This window comes from Mesocricetus auratus, unplaced genomic scaffold (genome assembly GCF_017639785.1).
Source record: "Mesocricetus auratus isolate SY011 unplaced genomic scaffold, BCM_Maur_2.0 Super-Scaffold_100676, whole genome shotgun sequence".
NCBI lineage: Eukaryota > Metazoa > Chordata > Mammalia > Rodentia > Cricetidae > Mesocricetus > Mesocricetus auratus.
In genome coordinates, this window is record NW_024429266.1 from 174,179,043 (window position 1) to 174,194,190 (window position 15,148).

Here is a 15,148-nt window from a genome sequence, read left to right on the forward strand (position 1 = left end):
CACTCTGTAGACCAGGCTGGCCTTGGGCTCACAGAGATCCACCTGTCCTTGCCTCCAGAATGCTGTAATTAAAGGAATGTGCCACCATGTTGGGGTGGAGCTAATGTCTTGATTTTCTTGAGTCTCATTCTCTCCATCTTTCATGTTTGAACAGTGAAACTGTGATACAGGGCCTTTAGGAGGATGAAAGAGACACAGAACATGAAACACTAGTAGCAGCATTGGTCTAGAAACTAAAGCTCTTCATCTTCCTCATGGGTTCTGGCTGCAGCCTGCAAGGGGAACTCCCCTTTTCTTCCAGAACTGGCCAAGTGGATGATGCCTGTATTCTCATCTCCTAGGGAAAGTGGGTTCCTGGTTCCTCTCCCTCAGCTGTGAGTTTGCCCATGCTGGCTCTTTCTGTCACCTCTGAGCAACCCCTCCCTGTGGCTTGACACCACCCACAGCCCCAGCTGTCTCCCTTCCTCCTCCTGGCTTGAAATAGACCCGCACTAGAATTAGCAACTGTTTGCAGAGGTGCCTTGTGCAGCCCCTGACATCTTCCGGGTGGATCTGTTGGGTGCTTTGAAGGTAGGTGGGTTGGCGAGAGGTGTAGGGTGGGGGGGCAGGGTGAGGCAGGGTTTCTACATTCTGCAGGAGGGGTGGGGGCATGAACTACAGAATGGATACGAAACAGGTCTGGCACTCAGTGACGCTTCTGTCCCTAGCCTCAGCCAAACTCTAATGCCCCTGAGCATCCAGGTGCACCCTGGGTGGCTACCAGGGTACCAGTGAGGACAAGGGACAAGGACAGACACTGAGGATGATGACAGTGGAGAGCCCTGGAGCAAATGGTTATAATCCTCCATGCCTGTGTGTGAGGAGAAGATGATGGAGACCCGGGACACAGGCAGCCACCCCCACCAGCCACCCTGGTGATGTAAGACCCATAGACGCTCTAGACTTGGCACCAGTGATGCAGACCCATCCACAAGCCCAACACCTGTTTGCTTAGCAATAGAGAAGAGAAAAAGACTGAGGAAGAAATGTTTGTCTGTGGCTCAGCTATGCCATGAGTGGGGGTAGAGGGCTGAACTCCAGCCTGAGTCTCCACCTCTGGGAAGTTTTAGAGGAGGCTAGGAGCCTTTTCTAGGGATCCAGATGCTGGCTTCTATTTAGTTCTTGACCCCAGGCCACTTTTTCAAAGCCAGAGCCAGAAACAGTTTAGGGGCGGACCCTACTGGGTGGCACACTGTTTCTCATAGAGCCAGATCTGAAGCTGGGGCCATATGACTTGCCTTCTTGGGTCATGACTCTACTTTTAAGTACTTGGCCCACATGGGAGGGAAAGTGTTCTGGGTGTCCATGTGTGTCGGAGGTTTGTGGGGACTCAGGATAGGGAGAGCCTCAAGTAGAGGGTGGAGAAGGAGAAACCCAGCAACCCAGCCCCAGAGCTCGCTGTGGAGACGTACCATTGACTAGGCTTGTGTTTGCGCTACCTGCAGCGTTTGCAGGTGCTGCACCGTCGGCCGCTGTGGGGTGGGAGGGATGGAGAATGCAATGTCATAATGGAGAAGGCGATGACAGAGACATGAACCTACTGGGGGATAATCACACGGCTTATTCTTAAAAAACACAAAACCTCTGCTGGAAAACGAGGAACTCAAACGGGGGAGGGGGTGAAATGCTCCTGTGCAGGTGTTGCAGGGATGGATGGGTACTGAGACTCGGACACAGAGGGTCTGTAAGGGACAGCATGGAGTGGGGTTAGGTGCTCAGGTGGGACGGCACTTTATATTATTTATTTTATTTTGAGACAGGGTCTCATTGTGTACCCCTGACTGTCCTGGAGCTGGCTTTGTAGACTAAGCTGGCATTGAACTCACAGGGATATGCCTGCCTCTGCCTCCCAGATGCTGGGATTAAAGGTGTGCTCCACAAGCCCAGATATGATGGCACTTCTATGGTGACATCTGTGTTGTTCTATAGACTGTCCTATGGACTGTGTTGGCTCAGATGGTCATGTGGGAACCCCATGGGATAAGGAAGTTCTGTCCAGGGACCCATGACCAGGAGTCAATTCAAAGTGCTCGGTGAGTGGTGCTTGTGGACTAGACACTTACAAGGTTTTCCCTGTGACCACCGTCGTTGTGTCCCTGAAGATCTGCTGTCACTGGTGGTGACTTAGGATCAGGCTTCTGCCTACCACTACCTTCCCTGATCAGCTCACTGAATAATACTGTAGTAACCACCATGTGAGGTATCTCACCAAGGAGAGGCTTCTAGGTTTCTCCTGTTATATCAGGGAGATCATAACTAAGAAATTAACAATCACAGGGGACTGCCAAATTCATCCCATGGAGTTCTTTCTTGGGGTGGGGACACAGTCATGTGGGAAGCAGGAGAAGGGACACTGGTGGGTGAGGAGGCAGAATCTGAGCTGGTGTGTGTGTGGGGTCAGGGGTGCGGTGATGACTAAAGAGGTACTGCATGCTAGTGTGTGGGGCTTCGATGGAGGTGCCATTTTGCCTTGGGTATAAGGACAAGTGGGTAGCGTGGTTTTTTCCTTGTCCTGCTGAGCTTGCACACAGCAGATCGCAGAGGAACATCTGAGGGGGTAATCTTCAGTAGGCATGGAGTCTCCTCCAACTATGTGTTCCTAATAGGGGCAAGGTCTAGGGACCCACAGCTGTGGCTATATCTAAAAGCCCATCTTCCCTGAGGGTTTTCTTACTGTACCTGGTAGCTGAAGGCCATCCCCCTTCTTCACACCTGTGTGATGATTTTTGAGACATGTTAATGAAGGAGAAGCACATACAGCCTCATGTGTACACCACACCTCACCAGACACACCAGACACACACACATACACACACACACATGCATGCACACATACACACACACACACACACACACCTACACACAAGACCATTCTGAACTCTGAGATGTGTGTCTCAGGCTGACATGATGGGATGGGAAGACCAAGGGGTCTGGTTCTGGCTCTTCAGCTACAAGTCCTTCAATCTGTACACAGAACTGAATCTTCTGATTTTCTGTATTCTGGTTCAGATTCAGCAATGGATCCTGAATGGTACCCAAGGGGTCACTGAGGCCTGATTTCTTTATGGCATTGTCAGATGTAGGGCTGACTTGCAGGCGCTTCTGGGTGTCTGTTCCCAGCCAGGCCCCACAGAGATTGGAACACAGGTACAAACTACTGTTTTCCACCAACTTCTTAGCTCTGCTCTACTGCACTTGGTTAGTCTATTCATCCTGGCTACAGGTCCTCATTCGTACATGAGACCCTGTCCCAATATCTGCTGGGATTCTCAATGAGGACTTTGATCCATTTGGAACTCAGTCTAATCTTGTTCTCTCCAGTCTCTTGTTTTCCCAGATAACATCTCAGCTTCACTGTTCATTCTGGGTGTTAAGGGATGGCTGTGACCTTAGTGGATACACTGGAAAGGAGCTCTTCACTCAGTTACCAGATGCCCTCAGCCCTGATGCAGGTTTTGTGTTCCAGTGGCCTCTGTGGGTAGCATTCTTGCCTGAACTTGGGAAGGACCATCTGCCCACTTATCAGCCTTCCCCAGCTCCCAAAGGTCTGAATGTTGGTGGTGTTATTCTAGAGCTTAGGTAAGGAGATGAAAGGCTGACAGTCTGAAAGGGAACTGTGCCTGAGACTGAGTGTGGACATCAGGTAAGGTGCTGGATGTTCTAGGTTTTGGGTTCAGGGCTTTTTGTGTGAACATATCTCCTCTGTTCTGAAAGGCATTTGTATCTCAGATGGTTACTCATTGCTCTGAGGGGTACCTGGTAGTAAGAACTGTTACTTTGAAAGGGGAAGTGGAACCAGGGCTTGGGCAATGTGTCAGCTCCGGAGAAATCAGAGCAGAAAGCATGAACCATATTTCAACCACCTTCCCACGTTTCCTGCCCATGCCTGGCACTGGCCTATGCTGGATGGATTGACAGTTCTGCTGGCAGAATTGACCAATATCAGAAGGAACATTTTTGGCTGAGGACTTCTACTCAATACTGAGGTGAGGGGGAGCCAGATCCTGCTGGCTGCCTCTACTGCTGGAGTCCAGAGATTGAATGACATGCCCAGCATCCTGAGGCTGGCCTACAGTGGAGGAGAGGGAGGGGGACTCTGTGACACGACTGGACAAGACAGAGACTGAGGCAGATGGGACAGACATACTCTACCCAATCCAGCAGGCCCTGAGGACAAACGAGGCAGCTGTTGGTACAGAGCACAGTGTAGCAGGCACTCTGCATTGTGGAGTGAACAGATAAGTGGGAAATGTGGCCTTAAAAGCTCCTTTCCTGGTTTTTAGAGTGTGTGCTGGTGGGAGGGAGGCTTACCTTTTTTGTCTTTCTTCTCTTCCTCTTCACCTCCAGCCCCCAGCAGGGTAAATATGATGCCAGTCTGAGAATTCACACCCACAGCAGTCACTACCATCCGTCCTGAGCCCTCCATCACATGGGTACCTGAGGAAGGTATAAGCCCCATTACGATCACATGGCCAAAGCCTCCTCCCCAAATAAACAAAAGTGTCCATCAGTTTCTAGTACCTTGCCCACTGAGATCATGGGGTGGCACCTTCAGTTAGGGGCCACATCATGGACATGGTGGGGTCTTTGCCAATGTTGCTGTCTCAGGGGAGGCTAAGATGGAGTTGGGACAGTATCATAACATTTCTGTTGCCTCTCAATTCTCTGTCTCAGAGAAGATCCAGGCCCAGCACCTTCTATCCTGGTCTGAAGGGTTACCTCCTGCTTGTCTCCATCTTCCACCATTATAGTCCAAGCAGAGAATACTCTCTCTTCTTATGGACAGTATTTAGAATCAGACCTCATTCTGCAACCAGGAAGAAATGGGAACCAAGGCTCAGAGAGGACTGATGAGAACTGGCTCACCTTCCCTCCTAAAGGAGAACTCAGGAATCTGTGCACTGAGATAGGAAAGCCTCATATATATGTTTTCACAGACCTCAAAGTGAAATAAGTGTTTTCCCCCATTAAGAATGTACATAACATGCCAATAACACCACACACAGTTGCAGACACGTTATAGAGACTCCAGGGTTTTTCTTCATGTGACTGTCACCCTCTGATGGTAGGCCAGTAGTCTATCTTCCTGCTGGATCTTGTTTTGAGTGCTAATCTAGAAACACAGAAATTGCTATGCCACACACTTTAAAACTACTTTATTTCAACATAACTGGTTTCTGTTAAGTCATCCTGTGCATTGTGTTTTATAACCTTCCACATTTTATGCCGAGGAGGAGGGTGCATAGTGATATCAGAATCTCTGGGGCATCTGTGCTATGAGAAAATTTCAGGTCCTTTCCCTAGAAAGTTACTACTACTGTTATTGTTGTTGTCATGGTTGTTATTTGAGGTTCTAGGGATTAAACCAAGACCTTGTACATTTGAAGCTAGTACTCCATCACAGAGTGCCTTCCCAGTCATTTTTGAGACAGGTTTTCATGTATCCCAGGCCAGCTTTGAACCTGAAGTGCCACTAAGGATCACCTTACACTACTGATGCCATGCTTCTACATTCCAAATGCTGGGACTATGGGCATACTCCACCATGCCTAGTTTATATGGTGCTAATGACGGAACCCAAAGCTTGGTGCATGTTAGGAAAACACTTTACCAGCCAAGCTACATCTTAACCTCTTTGAATTTTTACATTTTGAGACATCATCTCATTAAATTGCCTAAGATATTCTTGAACTCACCCTAGCCCAGGTAGGTCTTGAACTGTGATCCTCCAGCCTCAGCTACCTGCGTAGTGGTGATAGCAGGTCTGTGTTACTACATCCAACTCATATCTTAGGATCTTAAGTTTCTCAAATTGAGTTCCAGAAAGCCCAAGAATTTGAAGGGCCTGGAAAAAACTGTTGAATGAGGCAGTTTTATATGTTTATTCATCTTTGTTATTTTTAAAAATGTTTTGCCAGCATGTATCTCTGGACCATGTGTGCAGTACCCAAAGATGGCAGAAGAGGGCACAGGATTCCCTGGAATTGGAGTTACTGGAGGTTGTGAGTCACTTCGTGGGTACTGGGAACCAATCCTGGGTTCTTTGCAAGAGTAGCAAATGCTCTTGACTGCTCAGCTATGTCTCCAGGCCATCATTTGGGCTTTTGAATCAGCAAGTCTTGTTGTTTTGGAAGGCAGTCCTCTACCATGTAGGTTCAGAGAGTGGCTGTGACAGAGAGTGACACCACAGAGAACTTGTGGGAGAGTGAGAAAGATGCAAAGGTAGAGACCTGGTGTGGTGACACGTTTGTCATCCCTGTCCTAGGGAGGTAGAAGGGGTAGGAAGATCAGGAGTTAAAGGTCATCCTCTGTTACAGGTCAGCAGGTCAGTCGTAGCCATATAGTGGGTTTTAGGGTAGCCTGGGCTACATGAGACCCTGTCTTGGGAAAAGTTGCTCTCTCTACCTCTCTGGCACACTGGACTGTCAGCCCTCAGGAGGCAGCAGTGCTGACACACACCGAGACATGGATGAACCCTGGGAACACTAAGGTAAGTGGAATCCACAAGCTTCCAAATCCAGAGTGAGAAAGTAGAGCGGGGCAGCACCGCTGCCAGGGGTGCCTGAGAAGCCAGAGCCCCGTGAGATCAGACAGCGTTGGCTGGGGAATGTGGGAAGTCCCTGGAGGTGGAGGGCATCTGCCTAACAGGATGGCTCTAAATGCCACCGAATCTGGCAGTGACTGCCCGGGAAGCAGTCAGCAGCCAGGTTCACAAACCAGTCTATCACAGGGAAGTGAAGGGTGGCCTCTGCTGTCTGCCCATCAGTCTGCTCTGGCGTACCCAGAAGCCATGCCTGCTCTATGAGACTGTCTAGCAGGGTGAAGCTGACCTGCCACTCAGTGCTCTGGGTACCAACTCTGCTCTTGGGCTGGGAGGAGAGGATTGACTGTCTTGCCAGACAGATGAGGAAACTAAAGCCCCAGGAAAGCTTTGGAACACCTACTATGTGCATGAAGGAAATATTTAGAACACCTGTTGTGTGCTGGCACTGTGCCACATCCCAACCCTACAAACAGTAATCCCAGCTCTCACACCATGGAAAATTGATGCCAGAGGGTGAGGTAGGCTGCCCCAGGACCCACACAGGTGAAGGGCAGTGCCAGGTTCTAAAGTCTCTGTCTTTACAGCATGGGATCTTGGACACATCTCACCCTCCCTCAGGAAAGGCCCCCACAGCTAGCTCTAAAATCCAGGTGTTAGGAGGCTGGCTGGGAGGTGACTGTATTGGTCCTTGGGTCCTGAGGCCACAGGAAGGCTGTTTTCACTTGCCTAGCAGAGGACGGATGGAAAAAGATGTGGGGGCCAATTTCCACCCAAGATAAGCAGGCTTCAAATCACCTTCTAATCTAATCACACCCATCACCACGCAGGGCTAGCAGCTCCTGTAACCTATGAAGGCAGATGGGGGACAGAGAAGTGGGCAGGACAAAGAGCTCACCAGATCTGGGAAACCCCTAGGCGGCTTCTCAGGCCTACCACTGGATAGAAGCAGGGGCCTTGGGGAACACAGCCCCGTCCTCCAAATGGCAGTCTGACAATGTCCCCCAGCTCAGACTTCACCTAAACCAGTGTTTCTAAACCCTGCTAATGCCATGACTCTTTAATACAGTTCCTCATGCGTGGTGACCCCCAACCATAGAATCATTTCATTGCTACTTCCTAACTGTAATTTTGCTACTGTTATGAATTGTAATGTGAATATCTGATATGCAACACCTGTGAAAGGGTCATTAGACACCCAGAGGGGTTGAGGCCCACAGGTTGAAAACCACTGTCTCAAGGACTTGGCTGACTCCCTGAAGCTCCAGTGATGCAATCAGAGCCCCGCCCCATCAGATCCCAGCCTTCTTGTGCTGTGCTCCTTGCCCTCTGACCTCTGGCCCATACTGACTCTGGGGCATGGGAAGCCTTTCTGGAAGTTTGAGATGGCCTTAGGGTTAAGCAAACTGACCCAGGCCAGTGTAAACACTGGAAGATGACTTTGTCTGTAAAAGTCTAGATTTACCACTGCTGTCGGGGGGGGATTGACAGCAGAGCATTGTAGTTGGTGCCTCTCCAGGTGATCCCTGCAGCCACAGACCTGAGCTTCTGGGTTTCTCAGCCCTTTTCTCTGCCCATTTTGATGTGCCACAGTTGGGTGTCTGTTCACCAATCCACCCTGGGGGACGCCACATGGATGCCTACAGCCTAGTCTGCTGTTTCCAATTATGAGATCTTTCTAGATTCCTCCCCAGTTCTGGGCATGAACTTGAGGTTCAGTGAACGCTAAGCTGGAACTCACTTTCTCTGTCTTTCCTCACCTTTGCTGTGCTTGGAAGGGAGCACAGACCTGAGGTCCTCACAACAGACTACCGTTGCCACTCCCCTCAACATGGACACAGGCTCCTAGGGGCTCCTAGGACGAACAACTAGAGCTGGACTCTTCTTTGCGTTCCTTGATGTCAGACTGTTATGTGTCAGGAGGGGATTCTGAAACTGGGATTTGGGGGACATCCATGGATACCCTAAAACTAGTGCCTCTGGGTTCCTGCAGCATCAGCAGACAGGAAGGCTGGCAAGGCCTCCTGGCATGGGCATAGAGTTCAAAGCATCTAGTCATGGCAGCAACACTAGAAGATCCACACAGGCACTTGGGTGGAGGAGGGGCAGTCCTGAGAGGAGGAAGGGGCGGGGTGGGACATGGAGATGAAGGAGAGTGCCTTGCTTCCACATACTCCTATGAACAACCAAGCCACTGGACACCCGGGCAAATAGAGGCTCAGGGAAGATGTGGAGACTGTCTGGGGTCCCAGTCAAAGAGGATTAGAACCCAGTCTTGTTTTCACCGTAAGGAAGGACGTCCACAGGGGTCTTTAGTGTATTCTACTGACTCTGCCACAGTGCCTCTCCCTTTGTGTCATAGACACTCTATGAGTCTCACAGGTAAACGGAGGCTCAAAGAAGGCAACAACGTGTCTGAGATCACACAGCAAGTGCATTCCAGAGCTCAGGTCCCACCCTTCACCTGCCTGCTCTTCCTACATCCTTCACAGTTCCCCCCCTCCTCACTCTGGGGACTCTGGGCTAAAGATGGGCATAGCCCCCAGATGGCAGTGGCCTCAGGTTCAGAGCCCTCTACCTGGATTTGATAGGCTGGAGAACTCGTTCAGGTGTCTGCTGTGGGCGGGTCCCTCAATGAGAGACCAGTTAGGTTTGCTCTGGTGAGAACATTGTCAATTCTGCTCTTTATTTCTTTATTTTGAGTTTTTGAGACAGAGTTTCTTTGTGTATCCCTGACTGTCCTGAAACTCATTCTGTAGACCAGGCCGGCTTCAAACTTACAGAGAGCCACCTATCCACCTGCCTCTGCCTCCTGAGTTCTGGGATTAAAGGTGTGCACCGCCATCACCTGACTTTTTTTTTTTTTGGCTGCTCTTTATTTTTGATGGTTTGCACAATGCAAAACTCATCAACGTTGCAAAGCAGTGCCCAGTGTGCTAACAGGAGCGGCCATGGAGGACACTGGTGGTCATGGGGACCTTCCTAAGTGAGGTGGGTCCTGAGGGGATGGTCGCAGTTAAACAGCAAAGAGGAAGCAAGACGAGCATTGTGGGGAAGGTCCACCCGTCCTTAGTGGCTGGAGGGAATGCATCCAGTGGGCCATGGGCTGCAGGGCGGAACTGCGACTCTCAGGGTTGAGAGGGCATCAGATGTAGTGCCCTCCCAGCAAGCCACTCTGGTTTATCCAGGCTCTGCTCATGCAGCTAGTGGTGGAGACGCACTGTCTGCTTACTCCTGCATTTGTTCTGCTCCCTGCTGCTGACCACACCTGTCCATGCTCTGCCGTTCCTCCTGTCACGCAGCTGGTCTGTGTGTGGCCGGCTTCTTCCTCATCCACCAAGTTAGTTTATTATGTGCTGGGGCTATCTTTGGGGACCTCAACTCCAACTTTCCTTTTTCTACCTGCCCTGTGAGCAGGCCCTTTCAAGCTGAGAGCCATGCTTTCTGGAGCCTCCCACCAGCCCACCAGCCCCGCAAGGTCAGGACAACCTATGGAAATCTCTGGTCCAGCCATCCTCTACTCTTGCCTACAAGGATGCTCCTTGGACCTTGATATCTGGAGGGCGAAGCAAAGCCACTTTTCTAGCTTCTCATAACCTTGGGGACCTGTGGTGGCTTCTGTACATCTCCCTTGCAGATCTCCCTTGCCTGCCTTGGTTCTCACATGTCCCCTGCTCCTGACCCGATGACCAGCTTCAAGGGCTACTTGATTACCGATGAGACCTGGAGCATCCTCACTGTCAACAGCTCCAACCTAGCCCATCTGGGATGCGTTCTTTATCCCATTTCCAAGAACCTTAGGCCTCTGTTCTTTTCTGGCTTCTAGCACTTCTGGCCCAACTCCTCCCTTCTCCCTGAGAGAAGGAAGTGACAAGAACCATAGAAGTCCTAGCTGTGCTCCTCAAACTCCTCCTCACTCTCCCCTCCTGCTTCTTCCTGGCTTTGCCTTCACCTCAAGCTTGGAATCATTTCCAGCTCCCTCTTTCCCTCTGGGCCCTTTGCCTCTGTGAGGGGCCTGGGACCCGGTGATTCACCCTAAACCAGTGGCAGCCAGATTCTGGAATCTCTCTCCATCCTGGAGTCCTCCCTGGTTGGTTTGTGACACTGTTAGCCAGTGACTCTGAATGCTGTCCCCACCAGGCTCCTGCTAGCATCCTCCCTCCTGCTCTTTCTCCATGCTATCTGGAGACTGTCACCATCTACCCTGGACACCCATAGAAACCACTGCACACTTTCCCCAAGGATGGCTACCTGTCTGTCAACTCCTGCAGCTCAGAGGCTAGAACCAGGCTGATAGGGCTAGGACCATCTCCTGATCTCTCACATGGCTCTTTATTCCCAGAATGCCCTGGAGACTTCCCATGATCCCTTGCTCAGATGCCAGGGCCTTTGAACTGGCTGTTTCTCTGCCAGGGATACTTTTCTCAATGTTATGAATTTAGCTCTAACACAACCTCCAGAGTCAGGTGTTTCCTGGCCTGTTGAGATTCTTCCTGATCCCAGGGCCCCTTTTCAATGCAATCATGTGTCTTTGATGGATTTACCACCCCAGAAATCACCTATTTGCTTGCATTTCCTTCCTTGACTACTGTCCTCACCAGATTCTAAATTCTAGCACAGCACAGACCTTAGCCACTGGCATACAGTAGGTGCTTAATAGATATAGGGGATGAGGCTAGCCTGGTCTTCAAAGCAAACTAGATATAGGGCTATGTTGTCTAATTTCTAATTTCATGTCAACTTGACACAGGCTAGAGTCTGTTGGGGAAGTCCTGTTATTTGCCTGTGCATTTGTCAATAAAGTACTGTCTGGCCAATAGGGAATCTAGATAGGAGGGACTAGGAGTCCAGGAGGACTCTGGGTAGGAGAAACACAAGAGAGTTCGAGATGTAACCACCATTGGGGTAGGAAGCCTGGAACCTCTCCGGTAAGAAGCATACTTAGATTAACAATTATGGGGTAATTACTTAAAGCAGAGCTAGCCAGTAAGAGACAAGCAAGGCCAACAGCTTCATAATTAATATAGCCACCTGTGTGTTTATTTGGGACTGATGCGGCTCCAGAACCATGCTGGCGAAGGAGAGCCCAGGCGGCTGGCCGGAGATAAACCAAAGCGGCTAGCAAAAGAAAAAGCTTCTCTTAACAAGAGTCATCTGAGATAAGGGAGTACTAACTGAGAAAATGCCTCCAGGAGGTCTAGCTGTAGGGCATTTTCTCAATTAGTGTTGATAGGAGAGGACCTAGCCTGTTGTGGGTGGGGTCCAGGCCTGGGTTGGTGGCCCTGGGTTCTGTAAGACAGCAGGTTAAGCAAGCCGTGGGGAACAAGCTGGTAAGCAGCTCTCCTCCATGGCCTCTCCGGGTTTCTGAACTGTTTGAGTTTCCAACTGCTTTGGCTGATGAACTATTATATGGAACTGTGAATAAAATAAACCCTTTGCTCCCCACGTTGCTTTTGGTCATGGTGTTACATTACAGCAATAGAAACCCCTACTAAGACAAGCAGTGAATAAATTCTGGATACATAAATGCTTCAGCCTTTCCATTACCTGAAAGATTCACAGATCTTCCTTTTGTATTGCCAGGGAGTCCCGCCCACCTGCAGGGAATTAACCAAGCGAGCTCCTGTTCATCCTCTAAACCCCAGCTCAATGCATCCCTTCTGACCTCTCTGCTCCCTTCTTGACTTTTGCATACCATTTTATGTCTCTACTGTGCAGTTAGCTGTTGGGGGGTTGCGGAGACCCCAACAGCATGGCCAGGCAATGTGGTCTACTAGCTATCTCTGCAGGGAAGGGGTTCATGGAGTTGTTCCACCCGTCATAGCCGCCCCAGCACATTTTTTGTCCCTGTGGTATCCAGAAAAACTAAAAACTAACAAAAAAATCCAATGTCATTATGCAGCCCCATCAGGGCAGCTCCATCCTACTCAGAATAACGTCCTGATTCCTCACCACAGTTCAGAATCCAAGCATCTATATCCTGCTATGCCCCGCTTCAGTGTGGTCCTGCCTCTGGGCTTTTTGCATTTGTTTTCCTCCCTGCTCTGTGAGCTCTTCCCCAGGAAGGGCAAGACTGGCTTCATTCCATGTCCCTTCCCCCATCACAGGGCCTGGTGCATAGTGGGTGTCCAGAAAGACTGTCAATTTGCAGGAAACCATGCCACTAGAAGCTATGTTGCAGGGATAAGAAGACACTCTGTGATGTTTGCTGTAGTATTGCCAGGCCAGGCATGGCTCTGCATGGCAGGCATAATGTGAGCTTGCTTGGGAAAGGATGGTGTGCACACAGGGAGCTGACCCTGCCATCAACCCGAGAGTCAGGGCCACACCAGCTTCCCCATGGTGGATGGGAAGTGGCCACAGGGACCTGTGGGCTGCAGCTTACCTGACAGCAGCATGGGGTCCTTATCCACAGACTTGCGCACCTGGTCAGACTCTCCTGTGAGCGAGCTCTCGTCGATCTTGAGGTCATTGCCCTGGATGAAGAGGCCATCGGCAGGAAGGAGGTCACCTGATTGGAGAGAGACAGGGAGTCAGCAGAGTCAGGTGACCAGAGAAGCTGGGGCACCCCTGGGGGAGGTGCCAACTAGGACCCAGAGTGCAGAGCCAAGATGGTACCTGAAGGCCAATGGGTAGCTAAAGTGACACCTTGGGGCCTGACACAGAGCCACCCTGGTCCATACAGGTATTTCCTTCAGAGTGTATATCCTTTGACCTGATATGTCCCTGGGCCCAGGGTGCTCTGTGGTTCATTTTCCTGTAGTCTTTTCAGAAGGTCTTTCATGACAAAGCAGGCTATTTTGGGTGGACTGAAAACACTCTGGTCAAGTAAGCCTCTAGGACTGAGTGAGGAGTGCCACTCCCATCTCCCCAGCCTGTGTCTACTGACCTAGGGCATATCTTATCCAAACCCCATCTGGAGCTAGCCTACCTGCTTTTCAGTAGGAATATGACCGGCTTGGAATACTCACCCACCCACTTCAGCTCTTGCTACTTCCACCAGCCTGGAAAGATCTATATGAAGTCAATTCAGGGATAGGAAATGGATTTTGCCTCATAAACTCACTCTGAGTATTAGTGGTGCTGTGCTGGGAAGCCTTCTGAGGCTGTATTCAGACTACGAGCAGTGATCGATTAGTCATGTCTGCTACAGATGGAAGCTGGAGTGCATTGGCATGCATGCTGTGACTCTGACATTTCTTATTTAACTGGATTTGGGAAACCTGTCTCCTCTGGGACCCTTGGGGCCTCAGAATATATTCTGCCACAACATCAGCTTTTATGGACCCCACCCCGTTCCCTGGGTTGGGCTCTTCGTATCTGCCTGTCCTGTCCCACTTCTACCCAGACTCCAGATCTAGAATCATGGCTAGGGAGACTTGCCATATTTGATCTGGGCGATGTCCCCAACCACGATCTCGGCCACAGGGATCTGGACCACCTGTCCAGCCCGGACTACGGTGAACTTCTGCTCCTGCTCGATGCGGCTCTGCAGGCCCCGGAACTGTTTCTCTTTACTCCAGTCATTGAAGGCTGTGACTAGGACCACACAGATGACTGACAGCAGGATGGCGGCCCCTTCAATCCAGCCTGCTTCAGCCTCACCTTCGTCCTCTGCCCCACCCTGGGCCGTGGCACATCCTGTAGAGAGACAAGGACACAGTGGATCCCCAGCCACCGGACAAGAGCTTCCACGTAGCTTAGCTGTGCCAAGTAATCACTGGTAATCAGATGATGGCCTCGGTGTGCCTTTGTGTGCCATGCTCTGGGCAAAGGGCACCTCCTGGTCACTTTATAGGGCCCCTGCTGTATGTCTCCCACTGATGGGAGGCTAAGGCTTCTCAGAGAGATCTACTAACTGCCCAAAGTAGGAAAGGCGGGTGGAAAGCAAGAATGCTACCCCAGACAGCATGACTTCAAAGCCACCATCTGAACCATACTGGCCTTACCTTTGTCCTAGATGTGAGACCTCAAATGAATGACTCTCTGGGTGTCAGTTTTCTCATGAGACAGGATTTCATGTAGCCCATGCTTGCCTGAAATTAGCTGAGATGATGTTGGAATCCTGATTCTCCTGTTTCTGCTTCTGAGTGCTGGGATTATACCATGCCTGCCTTTATGTAATGCCATGGAAATGGCGGGCGGCATTGCTGGCAACACCTCCTGGGGCTTGGGGACAGGAAAGGGGCAACTCCTGGGTACATTTACCATGTAGCAGGTTCCCCTCAACTCAGGCCACAGCGAGGGCAACGGGACTCAAGACACAGGTTGCTACCTCACCCACAGGGACCCTGTACCCCGCACTTGGCACTACTGAGTCCCTAGTAAGGGCCCACAGATCTCAAGGTTGTCCAGACCAATGGGGGGATGAGAAAAAGAAAAATACCAATATGCCCAATATGGAGGCTCAAACTGAAGGCCCACAATGCCAGATTGTGAACCTGTGACTCCCCAACCTCTCCTTACTCCCTACAGGGGTCTCAAGACCAAGAGGCATCTGACATTTCTGAATGCAGAACCCAAGACTCCGAGAAGCCAGGGGTCACATCGTGGGTGAGAGCTGGTGCT

General features: G+C 50.6%; 1 protein-coding gene across 11 annotated transcripts in view; it reads right to left on the bottom strand.

The window, feature by feature from the left end:
• Atp2b2 (ATPase plasma membrane Ca2+ transporting 2) overlaps positions 1 to 15,148 on the bottom strand; it is a 295,835-nt gene that overhangs the window by 58,085 nt on the left and 222,602 nt on the right. For 6 of the 11 annotated variants that reach the window (XM_013110367.2, XM_013110369.2, XM_040738221.1 and 3 more), the window contains 5 exons: positions 13,964 to 14,221; positions 12,966 to 13,091; positions 4,351 to 4,476; positions 2,719 to 2,751; positions 1,452 to 1,511 (listed from right to left, as the gene is read on the bottom strand). In XM_013110367.2, the coding sequence (XP_012965821.1) occupies positions 1,452 to 1,511; positions 2,719 to 2,751; positions 4,351 to 4,476; positions 12,966 to 13,091; positions 13,964 to 14,221 (603 nt within the window). The remainder of the gene's footprint in view (positions 1 to 1,451; positions 1,512 to 2,718; positions 2,752 to 4,350; positions 4,477 to 12,965; positions 13,092 to 13,963; positions 14,222 to 15,148) is intronic. The other 5 variants (XM_013110372.2, XM_013110370.2, XM_021224828.2 and 2 more) reach the window with 2 other exon arrangements.